This window comes from Anarhichas minor, unplaced genomic scaffold (assembly GCF_050575085.1).
Source record: "Anarhichas minor isolate MPS153535 unplaced genomic scaffold, ASM5057508v1 ptg000051l, whole genome shotgun sequence".
NCBI lineage: Eukaryota > Metazoa > Chordata > Actinopteri > Perciformes > Anarhichadidae > Anarhichas > Anarhichas minor.
The window spans coordinates 6803749-6818256 of record NW_027466497.1 but is presented as its reverse complement, the minus strand read 5'-3'; the positions used below and the strand labels follow the sequence as shown (position 1 = coordinate 6818256).

The window sequence follows — 14508 nt, the reverse complement described above, 5'->3', positions numbered from 1 at the left end:
AGTAAATTTAGTAGCACAAATGTGTGCTATTGTATTGCTACGCATATGTATTCTGTACATTCATTGTCCTGTCGTGCTCTGACTCGGCGTCCTGCTCTCATGGCTCGTGCTGAATATTGACGAAGTCCAGCCTGAAACGTTATCGAATTCATCCACAAAAACAGCTCGATACATCCACACTTCCTCCTGGTTTCCTCCAAAGCTGAGTTGATTGTCTCGCTGCTGGCTGGATGTAGGTCACATGTAGTTACTGACTGTTTGTGTGTGTGTGTGTGTGTGTGTGTGTGTGTGTGTGTGTGTGTGTGTGTGTCCACACCCACATGCACCATTGCAGTAAACTATAGTGTCACTTTATGTGTGAGACCCTGCTGCATGGGTGCATGCGTTACGTGCCGTGGTTTCTTTTCAGCCTATGTCAATAATAATCTTACCTCCAGGCTGTTGCCACAGAGACGAAGGAAGGAAGGAGGGGGGGAGGGGGGGAGGGAGGGATATGGACACTCGTAGATGGATGGATGGATGGAGGGGGCAAAGTGAAAGGGAGACAGCTTTATTGAGGTGAGCAGAAAGATAACGACATCGCTTTCAGATAATAAATGAAGAGTGTGGAGTTTAATAAGGACAGTTAGTTCCATTGTTTTTCATGTGCAGACACCAGAAAAAAAGAAATCCTGTTGACTTTTTGTCAAATCTGAGTGTTCCAGCTCAAAGGCCACACACGTATTAGGCTGGAATGGTGTCATCATGACACCGGTTACCATAGTAACGCAGCATCTGTTCATCAAATGTGGGAGCTCTGCAGCAGGCGGCTAAACGCAGAAGTTTGTCTGGAGCTTAAATCCATGCCTCGTGGAACATCCTTCAGCTTGTATTCCTAGATTTCTGTCGTGTTTTTGCTCTTTTTTGCAAACGTGAATTCCTTTTCATGTTAGCACCTTTGATATTAAAATGATTGATATCCAATAATATGTAATATATCATAAGATTAAAGAGGATTTCAGCTGTTTGAACAAAGGATTTGTTACCAAAATAATAAAAGTCGATTGCACTTCACAGATGCCCAGAAAGATCTAAACAGATATGTTAACGTGTCACTAAAAAGCAGCTGAATTGGTATTTGGCCCGCTGCCGTCATGTGACCAGTCATTCCTACTGAGTCACTGTGACTTGACAAAAAAACAAAACAGAGACGGACACAGTCGATGAGGGAGACAGAGAGAAAAGAGGAAGGTGAATTTATACAGCCGTGTGTGTGCGTGTGTGTGTGTGTGTGTGTGTGTGTGCGTGTGTGTGCATGTGTGTGTGCATGTGTGCATGTGTGTGTGTGTGTGTGCATGTGTGCGTGTGTGCGTGCGTGTGTGTGTGCGTGTGTGTGTGTGTGTGCATGTGTGTGTGTGTGCGTGCGTGTGTGTGTGTGCATGTGTGTGTGTGTGCGTGTGTGTGTGTGTGTGTGCATGTGTGTGTGTGTGTGTGTGTGTGTGCATGTGTGTGTGTGTGTGTGTGCGTGTGTGTGTGTGTGTGCATGTGTGTGTGTGTGTGTGTGTCGTTGATATACATTTTTTATCTCCCAGCCCTACCGAACGTCTTTGGACGCAGACTGGGGATTAAAATAGAAATGATGTAATCTGTTTTCCAGATTACTTTGGTGAAGGTACAGTGCATTCGTTCTGACACTATATATATTTTATAGTCTTTTTAAAATGTTGTTATAATTTACCTTTACTGAATTTTAAGAATTTATTGATGAGAGAAAATATAAAGACGAGATTCTGAGATCCACATCAAGAGCAGACATCAGTGCGTTTGCAGACGCACCCAGATAAATGTAGCGGCTGTTAGTCTGTGTCGGCTAACCGGATTATTGATCGCTCGTAAATGTCACCGAAATCCTCAGGGAACGTATTCAGGACATTTATGCAAATGAAGGGAGGCAGCAAAAACAGTGAAAAGGCTTTTTGTCCAAAGAGAAGATTTCATTAACCTTGAGAGCTGGAAAACATCTTGGTCTTAGAAAGAGGTTGATTCACCGGATGAACGCAAAGAACTAAGATCTTTACAAGACAAAGACCGAGAGGGTTTAGGAGTGACTGACTCCTGCTGTAGCTTTGCTTCAGGCACAAACTAACATGTCACAGGTGAAAGATTATGTTCCCTCCTCCACCTCATCCGTTATGGTCACACATCAGGACGCCTCCTCGTGTGTTATCACTTATTTAAAAGGCGTCATGACTCATCTCACGGCTCGCTGGTTCATTTCAAGGCTGAAACGGGGAGTTTCTGAGATGTTTGCAGAGAAAGTAAATGTGACATTTTTACAACCAGGGTCCCTAAAAAAATGAAGTGCTTCCATTTCACCTCTATCTACCTGCTTATATAGTTTTATTACCTTATTTCTGGCCTCCAAATCGACTGCAGAACGTAAGATAAATCATGCTGAGCTTTTCCAATCGCTCCTTTAAATAAACTCACTTTGCCCTTCAAATCATTTCCCATAGTGTTTCTCTCTCTCGTCCTCTGATTGGTCCTCTGTGGCCGACGCCCATCTGGCTACAGTGAATCCTGAGAAGTGCAGTCTACGCTAATATTACCTGACCTCGCGCTGGTGATGTCGTACCAAGGGCAGCGGATCACCTGAGGCCTCTCCAGGCGTCCATACTGTCTCATATAACAGCTGCACATTCTGCCGCATCAGCAGCGAGTCTCTTTTTAATACTGACTTACAGACATCAGCGGAAACAAAGACACAGTGGCCTAATTTACGCTGCTGTGACCCAACTTGACCCGCCGGGATTTTAATATAAATATAAGTATATATGAGATTAATCTAGATCTTTGATCTTTGTTGACCTCCAGTAACTCCACTGTTAAATGTAAATGAACATTCCTGATACTTCTGGAGAAACTAAACCACTTTCAAACACCAGCATCCATCTGCTTTTTGAAAATGACACAAGCTCATCGTTATGTCCTATGAATGCATCTGATGGAGGCTCACAGAGGCTCAGACGTTAATCTCACCGTCATGACGCCAGTGGCGGCTCCTTTGATACTGATCTCATTACGAGGAGATGAATCAATGGCGTTATGGGGGCCGGCGCTCCGAATCAGGTGGACGGCTTCTTTATTGAATTTCATCTGCATTGAGCGGATTTATGTTTGAAAAAGAAAAAGCAGTCGATCACAGAGACAGTTGCTTTACCTTGAAGGCCTCCAAGGTTGAATGGAAATAATACATTCTGTAGTTCATCTCAGGTTTTATTTTGTTGTCGGGTGTCTCCACACCCAAGGTGATCAGGGTAAAAAGAATAATAATGATAATAATACATGCCATGAAATTTCCCCATTATGTTTAGATATGCAAATGAGGCATTATATAATTAAATATGTGCTAATTTGCATACATTTCATTCAGAACATAATACTGAACTTTGGATAAAGCCACGTTTCCTTTTGTTTACATATCAGAGTCAAAGGTTTTTACAGAGGGAATGTTGTTGACCTCTTTGTATCATTCAATAAATAGGAAAAATCACAAACATCTATTTTCATAATGTTTTTATTAATAAAACGTTGTATAAATGAGGGTGTGAGTGATGTGTGAACAAACCCGTCTGTGTGAACCTTCAGACCACAGAGAGGAGTTAAAGAGTGAAGTTTGGTGAATGTAAGAGCTGCTGAAGTGGAGATTTATCATCAGAGTCTGAGAACAAACTCATTTAGAGGAAACGTCCTTTAAAGAGACGTTTAGTTACATTACAGACATTTAGAGACTCTACAGGTGAACACATGAACTCATAGATATCACCATGAAACTTCACCACTTCATCACTCACATTAGGACAAATATGTATTGTATTCCAACTTTTATGAAACGTTATGTTAAAATATTCAAACGAGGCATTATCTAATGTTAACTTTTGGTGATTTTAGGAGAAATCTACAGACGCAAACAGATAAAGTATTAAAATCAACAACTAAATGTGTGTTCTGGATGCAAAATAAACTAAAATCTCAAAATTGACCAGTGCAGGAAAAACAACTGTTTTTGGTCTCACCTTCATAGTTTTTACTCAACTCGTTATTCATGAAAGATACTCTGATGTTTACATGAAAAGCATTAAGAGCCGATGTGTCATGAGGATTCTAGTATAAACATGATGTCTGATATTATTGTTCATGCGTCACTGACCTGTCTGCCGTCAGCATCACAGTTTTATTGAATCTCTATTCCGGCCGCAATTACTGGAAATCTCATTATGAGCTCAGATGTCATGTTCATTATGTCTCTCTCTCTTTGTCTCCTTCCTCCACCTTTACTTTTATCTCCGCATCCGTCTCCATTTTATGTTTGCTTTCTTCACGCTTCTTCTTTTCCTCTTCTTCCTGACATTGTCTCCTCCTTCTCTCTCGCTGCAGGAAAAGCAGGTAACAGGTTATCTCCTGTTCTCTCTCGGCACCGCTGTCATCGGCTCTCTGCAGTTTGGTTACAACACGGGAGTCATCAACGCTCCGGAGCAGGTTGGTGGTCAGTTGGTATTTCACATCACAAGTGTGTTTGTTACCTAAATCTGAAGGCTCTCAGGCTGAACATGCACGCAGTCTGAACCTTAGCTTCTCCAGATGTGAACAGCAGCTATTTGTAAAGGTAAACATCTGCAAATCATGTGACGTGAAGTCAAACAACCCAGCTGGTGATTGATGCCTGAAAAACCAAAACCAAAGAGATAAGAGAGGAGTGGTGCAGCTTTATATCGGATTATTGAGTAGAACAGATTTAAAGCTTAAAGACTTTCCCTACAGCAATACGTCTGCTTCTACTTATAATAATACTTCTTCTACTGAAGATACTTCTTCTACTGATGAAACTACTTCTAATAATGACGATACTACTACTACCAATACTACTTCTTCTACTGACGATACTTCTTCTACTGATGAAACTACTTCTACTAATGACAATACTACTGCTTCTACTACCAATACTACTTCTTCTACTGACGATACTTCTGCTTCTACTTGCAATACTACTTCTTCTACTGCAATACGTCTGCTTCTACTTATAATAATACTTCTTCTACTGAAGATATTTCTTCTACTGATGAAACTACTTCTACTACTACCAATACTACTTCTTCTACTGACGATACTTCTGCTTCTACTTGCAATACTACTTCTTCTACTGACAATACTACTGCTTCTACTACCAATACTACTTCTTCTACTGGCGATACTTCTGCTTCTAATTGCAATACTACTTCTTCTACTGCAATACGTCTGCTTCTACTTATAATAATACTTCTTCTACTGAAGATACTTCTTCTACTGATGAAACTACTTCTACTACTACCAATACTACTTCTTCTACTGACGATACTTCTGCTTCTACTTGCAATACTACTTCTTCTACTGACAATACTACTTATTCTACTGACAATACTACTTCTTCTACTGACGAAACTACTTCTTCTAATGACGATACTACTTCTTCTAATGACGACACTACTTCTTCTACTGACAATACTAATGCTTCTATATACAATAGTAGGTTACTACTGTTGTTATACCACTGCTATTCAAGCTGATAAAACTGCTGCAACTACTGACAATACTACTACGTCTACTGTTATCCATTCTGCCAGTACTACTACTAATACTACGATGACTGTCTGCAGACCTCAGTGCACTTCTGTCTTTGAATACAGGAAAGATTTATCTGTTTGTTCATCTCTCCCTGCCACCAGAAACTGCGATCTTTCTTCAACGATACCTGGGTAGAGCGTTATGGCGTGCCCATCACCCCGGGGGTCTGCACCATCGTCTGGAGCGTCTCCGTCGCCATCTTCAGTGTGGGCGGCATGGTGGGCTCCTTCAGCGTGGGCGTCATGGCAAACCGTTTTGGCAGGTAGGGAATCAATTGTCATACGGTCTGTTGAATGCACAGGTAGAAATGTCTGTTTTGCATCTTGATTATCGGGGTTATTCTGGGACATATCCAATGTCATTATCCGGTATTTGCTTTGGGGGTTTTGTTGTTCCCTTCATGGCTCTGGAGCTCGTGGAGCATGTCTGTCTTTAAGACCGCTGCTCGGCTCTAATGTTCCTCCGTTCCTCCATTTGCCTCTGAGTTTTACCCTGAGCATCAAAACGCAATCAGTTTCTTTCTTTCTGTGGTGAGCCTGATGTTTTCACCGCTGCCATGGATGTGTTTTCCACATAGAGTTAAAGACATTTGCGGTTCACAGTGGACACACATTTGGCTCTTTTCAACTATTGTTTGCAGACTAAAAATGAAAAGAACAACAAGGAGTTGAGATTTGGAAGGAATACTTCAGCATTTGGGGAAAATACAGTTCTCTACAATTAGCTTAGCTTAGCATAAAGACAGAAAGCGGAGGTAAACAACTTCGCTGGGCTCCGTCCAATGTTTGTGTCAAATTAAACAAACAGATACAGTGATTTCTAAAGTCAGGCTAGGTGGTTTTGTTGCCTAAATCTAATTTTCATTTTGTATGTAGTCCCGAAATAAACAAGCATTTTGTGACTATTTCAAGAACTGCTTTGAGCCTGTATTCGCTCTTCCCAAAACTAAAACCATTTTTTTCTCAGTAAAAGAAACTGATGCTCTCCTCCTCCTCCTCCTCCTCCTCCTCCTCCTCATCAGGCGTCGCTCCATGTTCCTGGTGAACTGCCTGGCGGTGATCGGTGGCCTCCTCATGGGCTTCTCCACCATCTGCTCGTCCTATGAGATGGTGATCGCCGGTCGCCTGGTCATCGGCCTCTTCTGCGGTCTCTTCACCGGCCTGACCCCCATGTATGTGGGCGAGGTGTCACCCACGCCCCTCCGTGGGGCCTTCGGCACTCTCCACCAGCTCGGTGTGGTGGTGGGCATCCTGATCGCTCAGGTCAGCAGGAACCTCACATTTAATGACCCAACAGATGTGGATTTATACCATTTCTTACTATATAATCCAGTTAGCTACACCACAGATTTTGACTTTAGATGGATTAATCAGCTTTGCTGTGACTCTGATCCAGCTGTTGTGGCTCTTGGTGTTTAGGTCTTTGGTCTGGAGGCTCTGCTGGGCTCAGCCAAGCTGTGGCCCCTGCTGCTGTCCCTCACGGTGGCCCCGGCTGTGCTGCAGTGCATCCTGCTGCCCTTCTGTCCAGAGAGCCCTCGCTTCCTACTCATCAACCTGAAACAGGAGGAGGAAGCACGCAAAGGTACGCACTGATACTGCTACGATACTTCTGCTTGACAATACTACTTCTTCCACAGACGATAATATTGCTTCTATTGACAATACTACTTCTTCTACTGACGATACTTCTGCTTCTACTTACAATAGTACTACTGTTACTGCTATACCACTGCCATTTAGGCTGCTATTACTGCAACTATTTCCATTACTACAGCGCCACTAGAACATTGTGCTGCAGGCATTGCCTTTACTGCCACCACTAAAACCAAGTCTACTACTACTTCTACCGCTATTACTGCTACAACTACCAACACATCTACTTGTACTGCTGCTGCTGTCACCTCTACCATCTGTACTACTACCACTGCTTATTCTACAGTAACCACTGCTTTTATCACTGCTACAAAACTACGAAGTAATGAAGGAAAAAGAGAAAGACAGACGTGTCCAAGGCAGAAAAAGAGCCGATGAAAGTGCTAAAAACAGAAACGCTAACCCAGAAAACCGAGAGACAGGGAGACATCGGTACACAGGGTGAGATCAGGTGAGACGGGATCATTTCGCAGCTTCAAAGAGTCCTTGAACAGGCAGAAGGTTTTGGCATCTGTTCAACACGCTGCAGCCTGTCGGGGTCGACTCTCAGGCTCTGACCCACTTCTCCTTCACACCGCTCATCTGACACAAACACAAGGCCAGTTAGCAGCCGCATCATAGTTGTGTGGCGTTTGTGGTGTTGACAGCAAAATTTGTTTTTTCTGCTCTTTTCTTTGTGAAGATAAAGAATCTGATGCGCCTCTTGTTGACTAACAGCTGAACCAAAAAGGGCGACTAACAGGTCACTGAACTGATTGTGTCACTGCAGAGTTTTTGGATAATATGAGTCAGGATACCGTACGATGATTTTGGCCACTTTAAAGCTGCCGTGTGTGGGATTTGTATGTGATTAAAGCGCCTTTAAAATGCGTTTGTAGGAGATCAGACAGTCCTGCTGAACAATGGCAATTCATGTCAGTGTCCTTGGGTCAGATGTGTGGGGTGTGAGGTGGTCTGTCTACCACATTGTCTTCTCTTGTACAACCAGTAGAGGTTGCCATAGATAAAAATCTAATAGTGGCATTTTTACATTTTTTTTTTTATAACTTTATTGGATATAATCCATTGGAGAGCTGCAAAGAAATGAGTTGAAAGAGAGGTGAGGGATGACAGTTTCACGCCTCAACTCAAAACAGGGATATTGCGATCACATGGTCATCATTTGTTTGCGTTCTGTTGACAGCGCTGGTGCGCCTGCGCGGTAGCGAGAACGTGAGCAAAGACCTGCAGGAGATGAAGGAGGAGAGCGCCAAGATGGCCATGGAGAAGAAGGTGACCATCCTCGAGCTCTTCCGCTCGCCGGCGTATCGACAGCCACTCCTCATCGCCGTCATGCTGCAGCTCTCCCAGCAGCTGTCAGGGATCAACGCTGTGAGTCAGCAGCAGGCAGCATGTCCACACACACACACACACACACACACACACACACACACACACACACACACATGATTATGTGATTGGACCTTACTTAAATTGGCTCTGAATAGGAATTACGGTAAATACCTTAAAATGTGAATAAGAATTGTCATTAGCGTGGTTTAGAATCTATGAAAAATCAGCTGGAGGTGCTCAAGAAAATAACTAGTGCTGGGCAACGATTACAATTTTTAATCGCATTGTTAAGTGCAACATTCAATAATGAATTCAAAAGTAGTGCATTGCGCACTTTTATTTTAAAAGTACTGCTATATGAACAAAAGTGCAATAACATTTGGTTTGCAAACACTTTAGACAAATAAGGTTCTTTTTAACAGCAGAATTCTCTTTACACAGTAGCAGTTATAATACAGTTATAATGATTGTGATAATAGATATTTAGCCGGTGTTCATAACTTTATCTTCATGTGTGTAAGAGATGCAATTTGAAATCTGAAACCTCTCTACGTCTTGTTTTTTCCTTTTTTTATGTTTGATAAATTCTCAAAGCTGCTAAATGATATGCTTATTATACATATTCCAAACAAAAACACTTTAAAAACTCTAAAAAAATAATTAATTTCTGCTTTTTTTGGTATTTTGGTCAGACACATATGCAACGCTGATAACCGTAATATGTGTGGTATTTGTTATAAATATAGGTTGGTACATAGAGGGTGATAAGAAGCTGTACATGGAGGGACTTAGGACCCAGGGGAATGAAGGTGAAGGAAACAGGAAGAGACGGAAGTGACGCCACACAAACAGCTGTTCACCGCTCACTGCCGGCCGGTTCTGGTGTTCAACATGTCTGCTTAGTAATAAAAAAAAAAACTGCGTTAACGCACGATAAAATAATTGTCGGCGTTAATTAATGAATGCGTTAACGCGATAATAACGCGTTAACTTGCCCAGTACTAAAAATAACATAAAACACATTTATTTGAATTTAGTTATAAAACGTGTATTTTCTCCTCTCCGTGTCCCCTCAGGTGTTCTACTACTCGACGGGCATCTTTGAGTCAGCCGGCGTGAAGCAGCCCATCTACGCCACCATCGGAGCCGGCATCGTCAACGTCGTCTTCACCGTGGTTTCTGTGAGTGACACCGGCCTGTTTGTCTTTCTCCCTGCGTGTGGTTTTTTTGTGCATTGTTCAGCGGCTCATCACCGCCCCCTTGTGTCTTGTCCTGCAGCTCTTCCTGGTGGAGAAGGCGGGACGAAGGACGCTGCACCTCCTGGGATTGGGAGGAATGGCGATCAGCGCTGTGCTCATGACCATCTCCCTCCTGCTGGTGAGTTCAACATTATGTTAATGTTGGGATGAACTGTCCCTTTAACTTTCCGATAAAACTACTAATTACTACGGCTTTAAACTCAGAATTTGGACTTTGAGATTGATCTCAAAACTCCAATAAGTCCTTCCCAACAAAGTAATACATAAGACATATGTGCAGTATGTTGCACATATGTCTTTCAATCACAAGGTGTTACTCTTTCGTTTGGTTAGAAAGAACACAGAGCAGATTGAATAAAGTAATTATCAAAGGTTATGAACAACCTTCAAAGTCAGTATTATATGTCAATATTTATTTTCTTGTCTTCCTCTTCCTCTCTCTCTCTCTCTCTCTCTCTCTGTCTGAGCAGAAGGACATTCCCGTTATGAGCTACATGGCCATCGTCGCCGTCATGATGTTCGTGGCCATGTTTGAGATGGGCCCCGGTCCCATCCCGTGGTTCATTGTGGCCGAGCTGTTCTCCCAGGGGCCCCGCCCCGCCGCCATGGCTGTGGCCGGCTGCTGCAACTGGACGGCCAACTTCCTGGTTGGAATGAGCTTCCCCAAACTAGTGGTAAGTCCTGGTTTGGGTTCAGTTACGATGTCTATTCTTTTATTTGTCTTTGTCTTCTTTTGTTATAAAGGTTTTTGTTGTATTCTACTGTTGTTTTTTTACAATTTTTTGCTGTTTTGTAATTTATAAAGTATTTTAAAACCTCTTGAGCACGACGCCCCCAAATTTGGGGGCACTCAGGCTCAGAACCCCTCAAACTCACATGCGGAAAATAGCATGATTATTAGCCGGTAGCATGTATGTGGCTAATTTTTTTTTTCGATGAAAGAGCAACGTATGGACAACAACATCATATAAGTCACTTCTAACACACTCCCAACACAGTTATAGGGTACTCACATAAGCAGATAAATATCGTGGCATAAAAGCACCAAATCCGGGCCAGAAATCGGCGCTATGAGTACAGTAAGTCAATGTTTGTACCCTCATGCTAACGGCTACCCAGTCATACAATGCATTTATTAGCATTAGCACACGTGGCGGAACACGTAACTAACCTCTGTTTTACGATCCGTACGAACACTAAACCGTGGTGGGCGATCAAACGTACCTTCATGCTGAACTTCGCCGAAGAAAATCGTGGTTATGCGCCCAAGTTTTCTCTAAATATGGATAATAACGTCGCGGAATTTCCGTTCCAAAGCTGTAGTCATTGCTGCCAACTGCATACTGTTGACTTCCGACTTGTTTCCAGAATAAGAGCGGTCAAGGGGGCTTGGGCGAGTGGCCAGACTGCCTGCGACCGGAAATTTCCGCCGGGTTACACGCGTCACTTCTGGCAACTTTATTGTATGAAATCTTTTGACGATCACCACCATACTTGGCACGAGTCTTCCTAAGCCTGTGACGCGTCTAAGGAGGGGTTGTTTTTGGAAATCGACCGAGGATAGGCTGAGATCCAGCCACACACACACACATGAAATGAGAAAATCCTACAGATGACAGCCAAAACTGGCTCTGATGATGTTATGAATATGAATATGATTCCTATTATCTGTATTTGGATGTATTGAATCATATGAGTGATAAAGAAAGTGAAATATATAGTTATATAGTGTATAAAAGTACAATGTAAGAGCTGCAACAGCTGGTTCGAAAATGATGCCTCGCCTGACTAAAACCTCTTATTCTTAACTTTATTCCACTTTATTCCACTTTAACCTTTTTTTAATAACTACTGATCAGTTATGCTATGACTTGGGAAAGATTCAGGGAGCTAGCTGCATTATTTCAATAACCTTTTATCACTGAAAGTGCATTTTTCCCAGGCGAGGCTGAATATTTTCACTTTCAGCTGTGTTATGTCTTATTTTCTATATTAACCAGCAACATATTCACAATATGACCAATGTAAACTATGTCACAGGTGTTGTGATCTGATTATATCAACAAAAATTATTAAAATCGACCTTGTAGTTACAGAGCTATGGTCAGTTTTGTAGGGCTATGTTTTTTCGCTCAGAGACCTCAAAAACGGCTCCGAGAATAAGAGGTTAATCATCAGATTAGCTTGATTTCCTTCTGTCTTTCCTTTTCTGTTGTCTTTGACTTTTTCCTTCTCTTTTATATTTTATATACACAAGATAGATACACGGACAGGCAGACAGACGCACGGACAGACAGACAGACACACGGACAGACAGACAGATTCACGGACAGATAGATACACAGACAGACGGACAGACAGACAGACAGACAGACGGACAGATAGATTTAGATCATTTATTAAAGATCATATTTGATTATAACGTCAGAACTCTGAACATGTAAAATCAAGTGTTTCTGTAAATCTCTGACTCCTCTTCTCTCCTGTTCTCTTCTTCCTCTCTCAGGAGTGGTGCGGGCCTTGGGTCTTCCTCATCTTCACGGCCTTCCTCGTCCTCTTTTTCATCTTCACCTACCTCAAAGTCCCGGAGACGAGGGGCAAGACCTTCGACGAGATCGCTCGCAGTTTCGGCAGCCCGCCTCCCAACTCCTCGTCCGTGGAGGACCCACCCGCCAGCGCCAGCACCGCCACAACGCTCCCCTCCTCTCCGGTGAAGGAGAAGGTCCCGTTGGTGGAGGCGGCGGTGCCGGCGCCGGCGGCGGCTCAGCCTCCCGCCTCTGAAAGCACGCCTCTTGAGGATAAAGCAAACTCGAAGGCGCAGGAGAGTGTAGAGCAGCTGTAGATTGAGTTTTAATGGGTTTTAACAGAAGGAGGAATCACAGAGATTTTAATATAAACTAGAGCTACCGAGAACAACAGCATCATCAACGTATAGGCTTTGACCTTTAAAATGTCATGCTTTCTGCTTTCCTCTTTAGACTTTTTCCTCCTTCTTTTAAATCCTCCGTCCCGTCACTGTACACCACTACAGATTTAACCTACTGTACATTACTAGGAATTAAGCTACATTCATTCAAAGGGTGAGTCTTTTGCAAGACAGCCGTGTGTCTAGTCAGGGCGACGCTTTTGTCCAACACGGCAACAATTGCCAGGCTGTGTTAAAGGAGCGCTGCTACTACCAGGTCCAGGTCAAAGGTCCATCGCTGCAGAGTGTGCTGACTAGGACGCATGCCTTTGTGCATGTGTTTCCAGACGCCGATTGGGACGATGCAAATTCTCGTGTTCCTGTTTTTAAAGTGTAGACGGGCGTTTTAGTGAGTACTTTAGTGCAGTATACCTTTGTAGTTTCATCCAGTGACGTTTAACTATCATTCTTGGTGTTTTTTCGGAAAGTGTTCTCAAATCACAGGTCTAACAAAAGGGATTCTTAAAATGTTCGCTCCGCCTTCAGCCGTCGACTATGAGCTTTTCTTTTAGCAATGCCAAAGTTCTGAACTCTCGGTGAACACACGTCGCCTCAGATGTTTCCTCTGGTTGTTAACTTCAGGGTGAGAAGATGAGCAGCCGGAGGTCTCGAGTTTATTTTTATTTTTCCTGCTTGTTGTTGGATTATCAGCTGATGAAGTCCAGTTCTACATTTATTACATTATTTCTTTTTAAATTGATGTTTGTTAAAAAAAAAAATCATGAACTCGTCATTGGTTGAATTTCTATTGTGATTTATGAAGAGGTAAATATATAGAGGCCAAAATACATTGTTAAACCTTAATATTGCTTTACTGTATTGGAACAATGACGGTAAACTCATGACTGTGACGGGGACCTGTGGACAAAAAGATGTTGTCTGAATTGTTTTAATGTAGATTACAGTAGGGTAACGTGCAATATACATTTTATTTTGTCCATGAAGCGATGAGTATTTATTACCTTAGAAATAGATTTTTGTATAAAGTATATAATTATAATACACTAAAGCTAGTTAACAATCATAATGCTTTCCAGCCCCGAGTGAAGGAAAGAGTCTGCAGTGAGCTCTACCTGCTGTGGTGGATCTCGTTTCTCTCTATTTAGATGCACTTTGTTAACAAGCAGCAAAACGAGCATTAGAGCCACAATCACTAAACTGTATTCACCCGAGACACTGCGTGTACGTCTGGCCAAGCTGTCGTTAGAGTAGAGTCGTATAAGATGTGCAATCGATAAAGAAGCTGCAGCCTGAACACTGTAGGAGCTGACAATGAAAAGAGGAAACTAAAGGGGAAGTGCTAATACTGTATACACAACATTTTAATGGAAGAACAACTTGAACAATTCCTGTCGTTTCATTAGAATAACTAATGTGGCTGATTCATATTTACAGGGAGAAATGGCAATCAACGTTGTGTTGACCTCATGATAATACGAGATAATCGTTTAGTTTGTTAAATCAAAACGTGTCATTCCAAAAGGAGATATCCTCCTTTAAATAAATGACTGGCAGCTCAATATTAATAAGTCATGGTAGCTTCATAACATCAATCTGAGGCACCTTGAATTTAACAGATGAAAGTTTAGTCTTCAAATAATATTCAAAATCAGAGTTGATCTTTGGCGAGAATCAGAATTCTGCCTTCAAGTCTTATTAT

General features: G+C 42.3%; 1 protein-coding gene across 1 annotated transcript; it reads left to right on the top strand.

Moving 5' to 3' along the window:
- Positions 1–4344: 4344 nt before the first annotated feature.
- On the top strand, positions 4345–12725 carry slc2a3a (solute carrier family 2 member 3a). The gene is made up of 9 exons (XM_076112744.1): positions 4345–4518; positions 5742–5902; positions 6662–6902; positions 7059–7221; positions 8476–8663; positions 9701–9805; positions 9903–10001; positions 10354–10557; positions 12390–12725. Exons 1-9 carry the CDS (start codon positions 4345–4347, stop codon positions 12723–12725), a joined length of 1671 nt encoding a protein of 556 aa, XP_075968859.1.
- The last annotated feature ends 1783 nt before the right edge of the window (positions 12726–14508 follow it).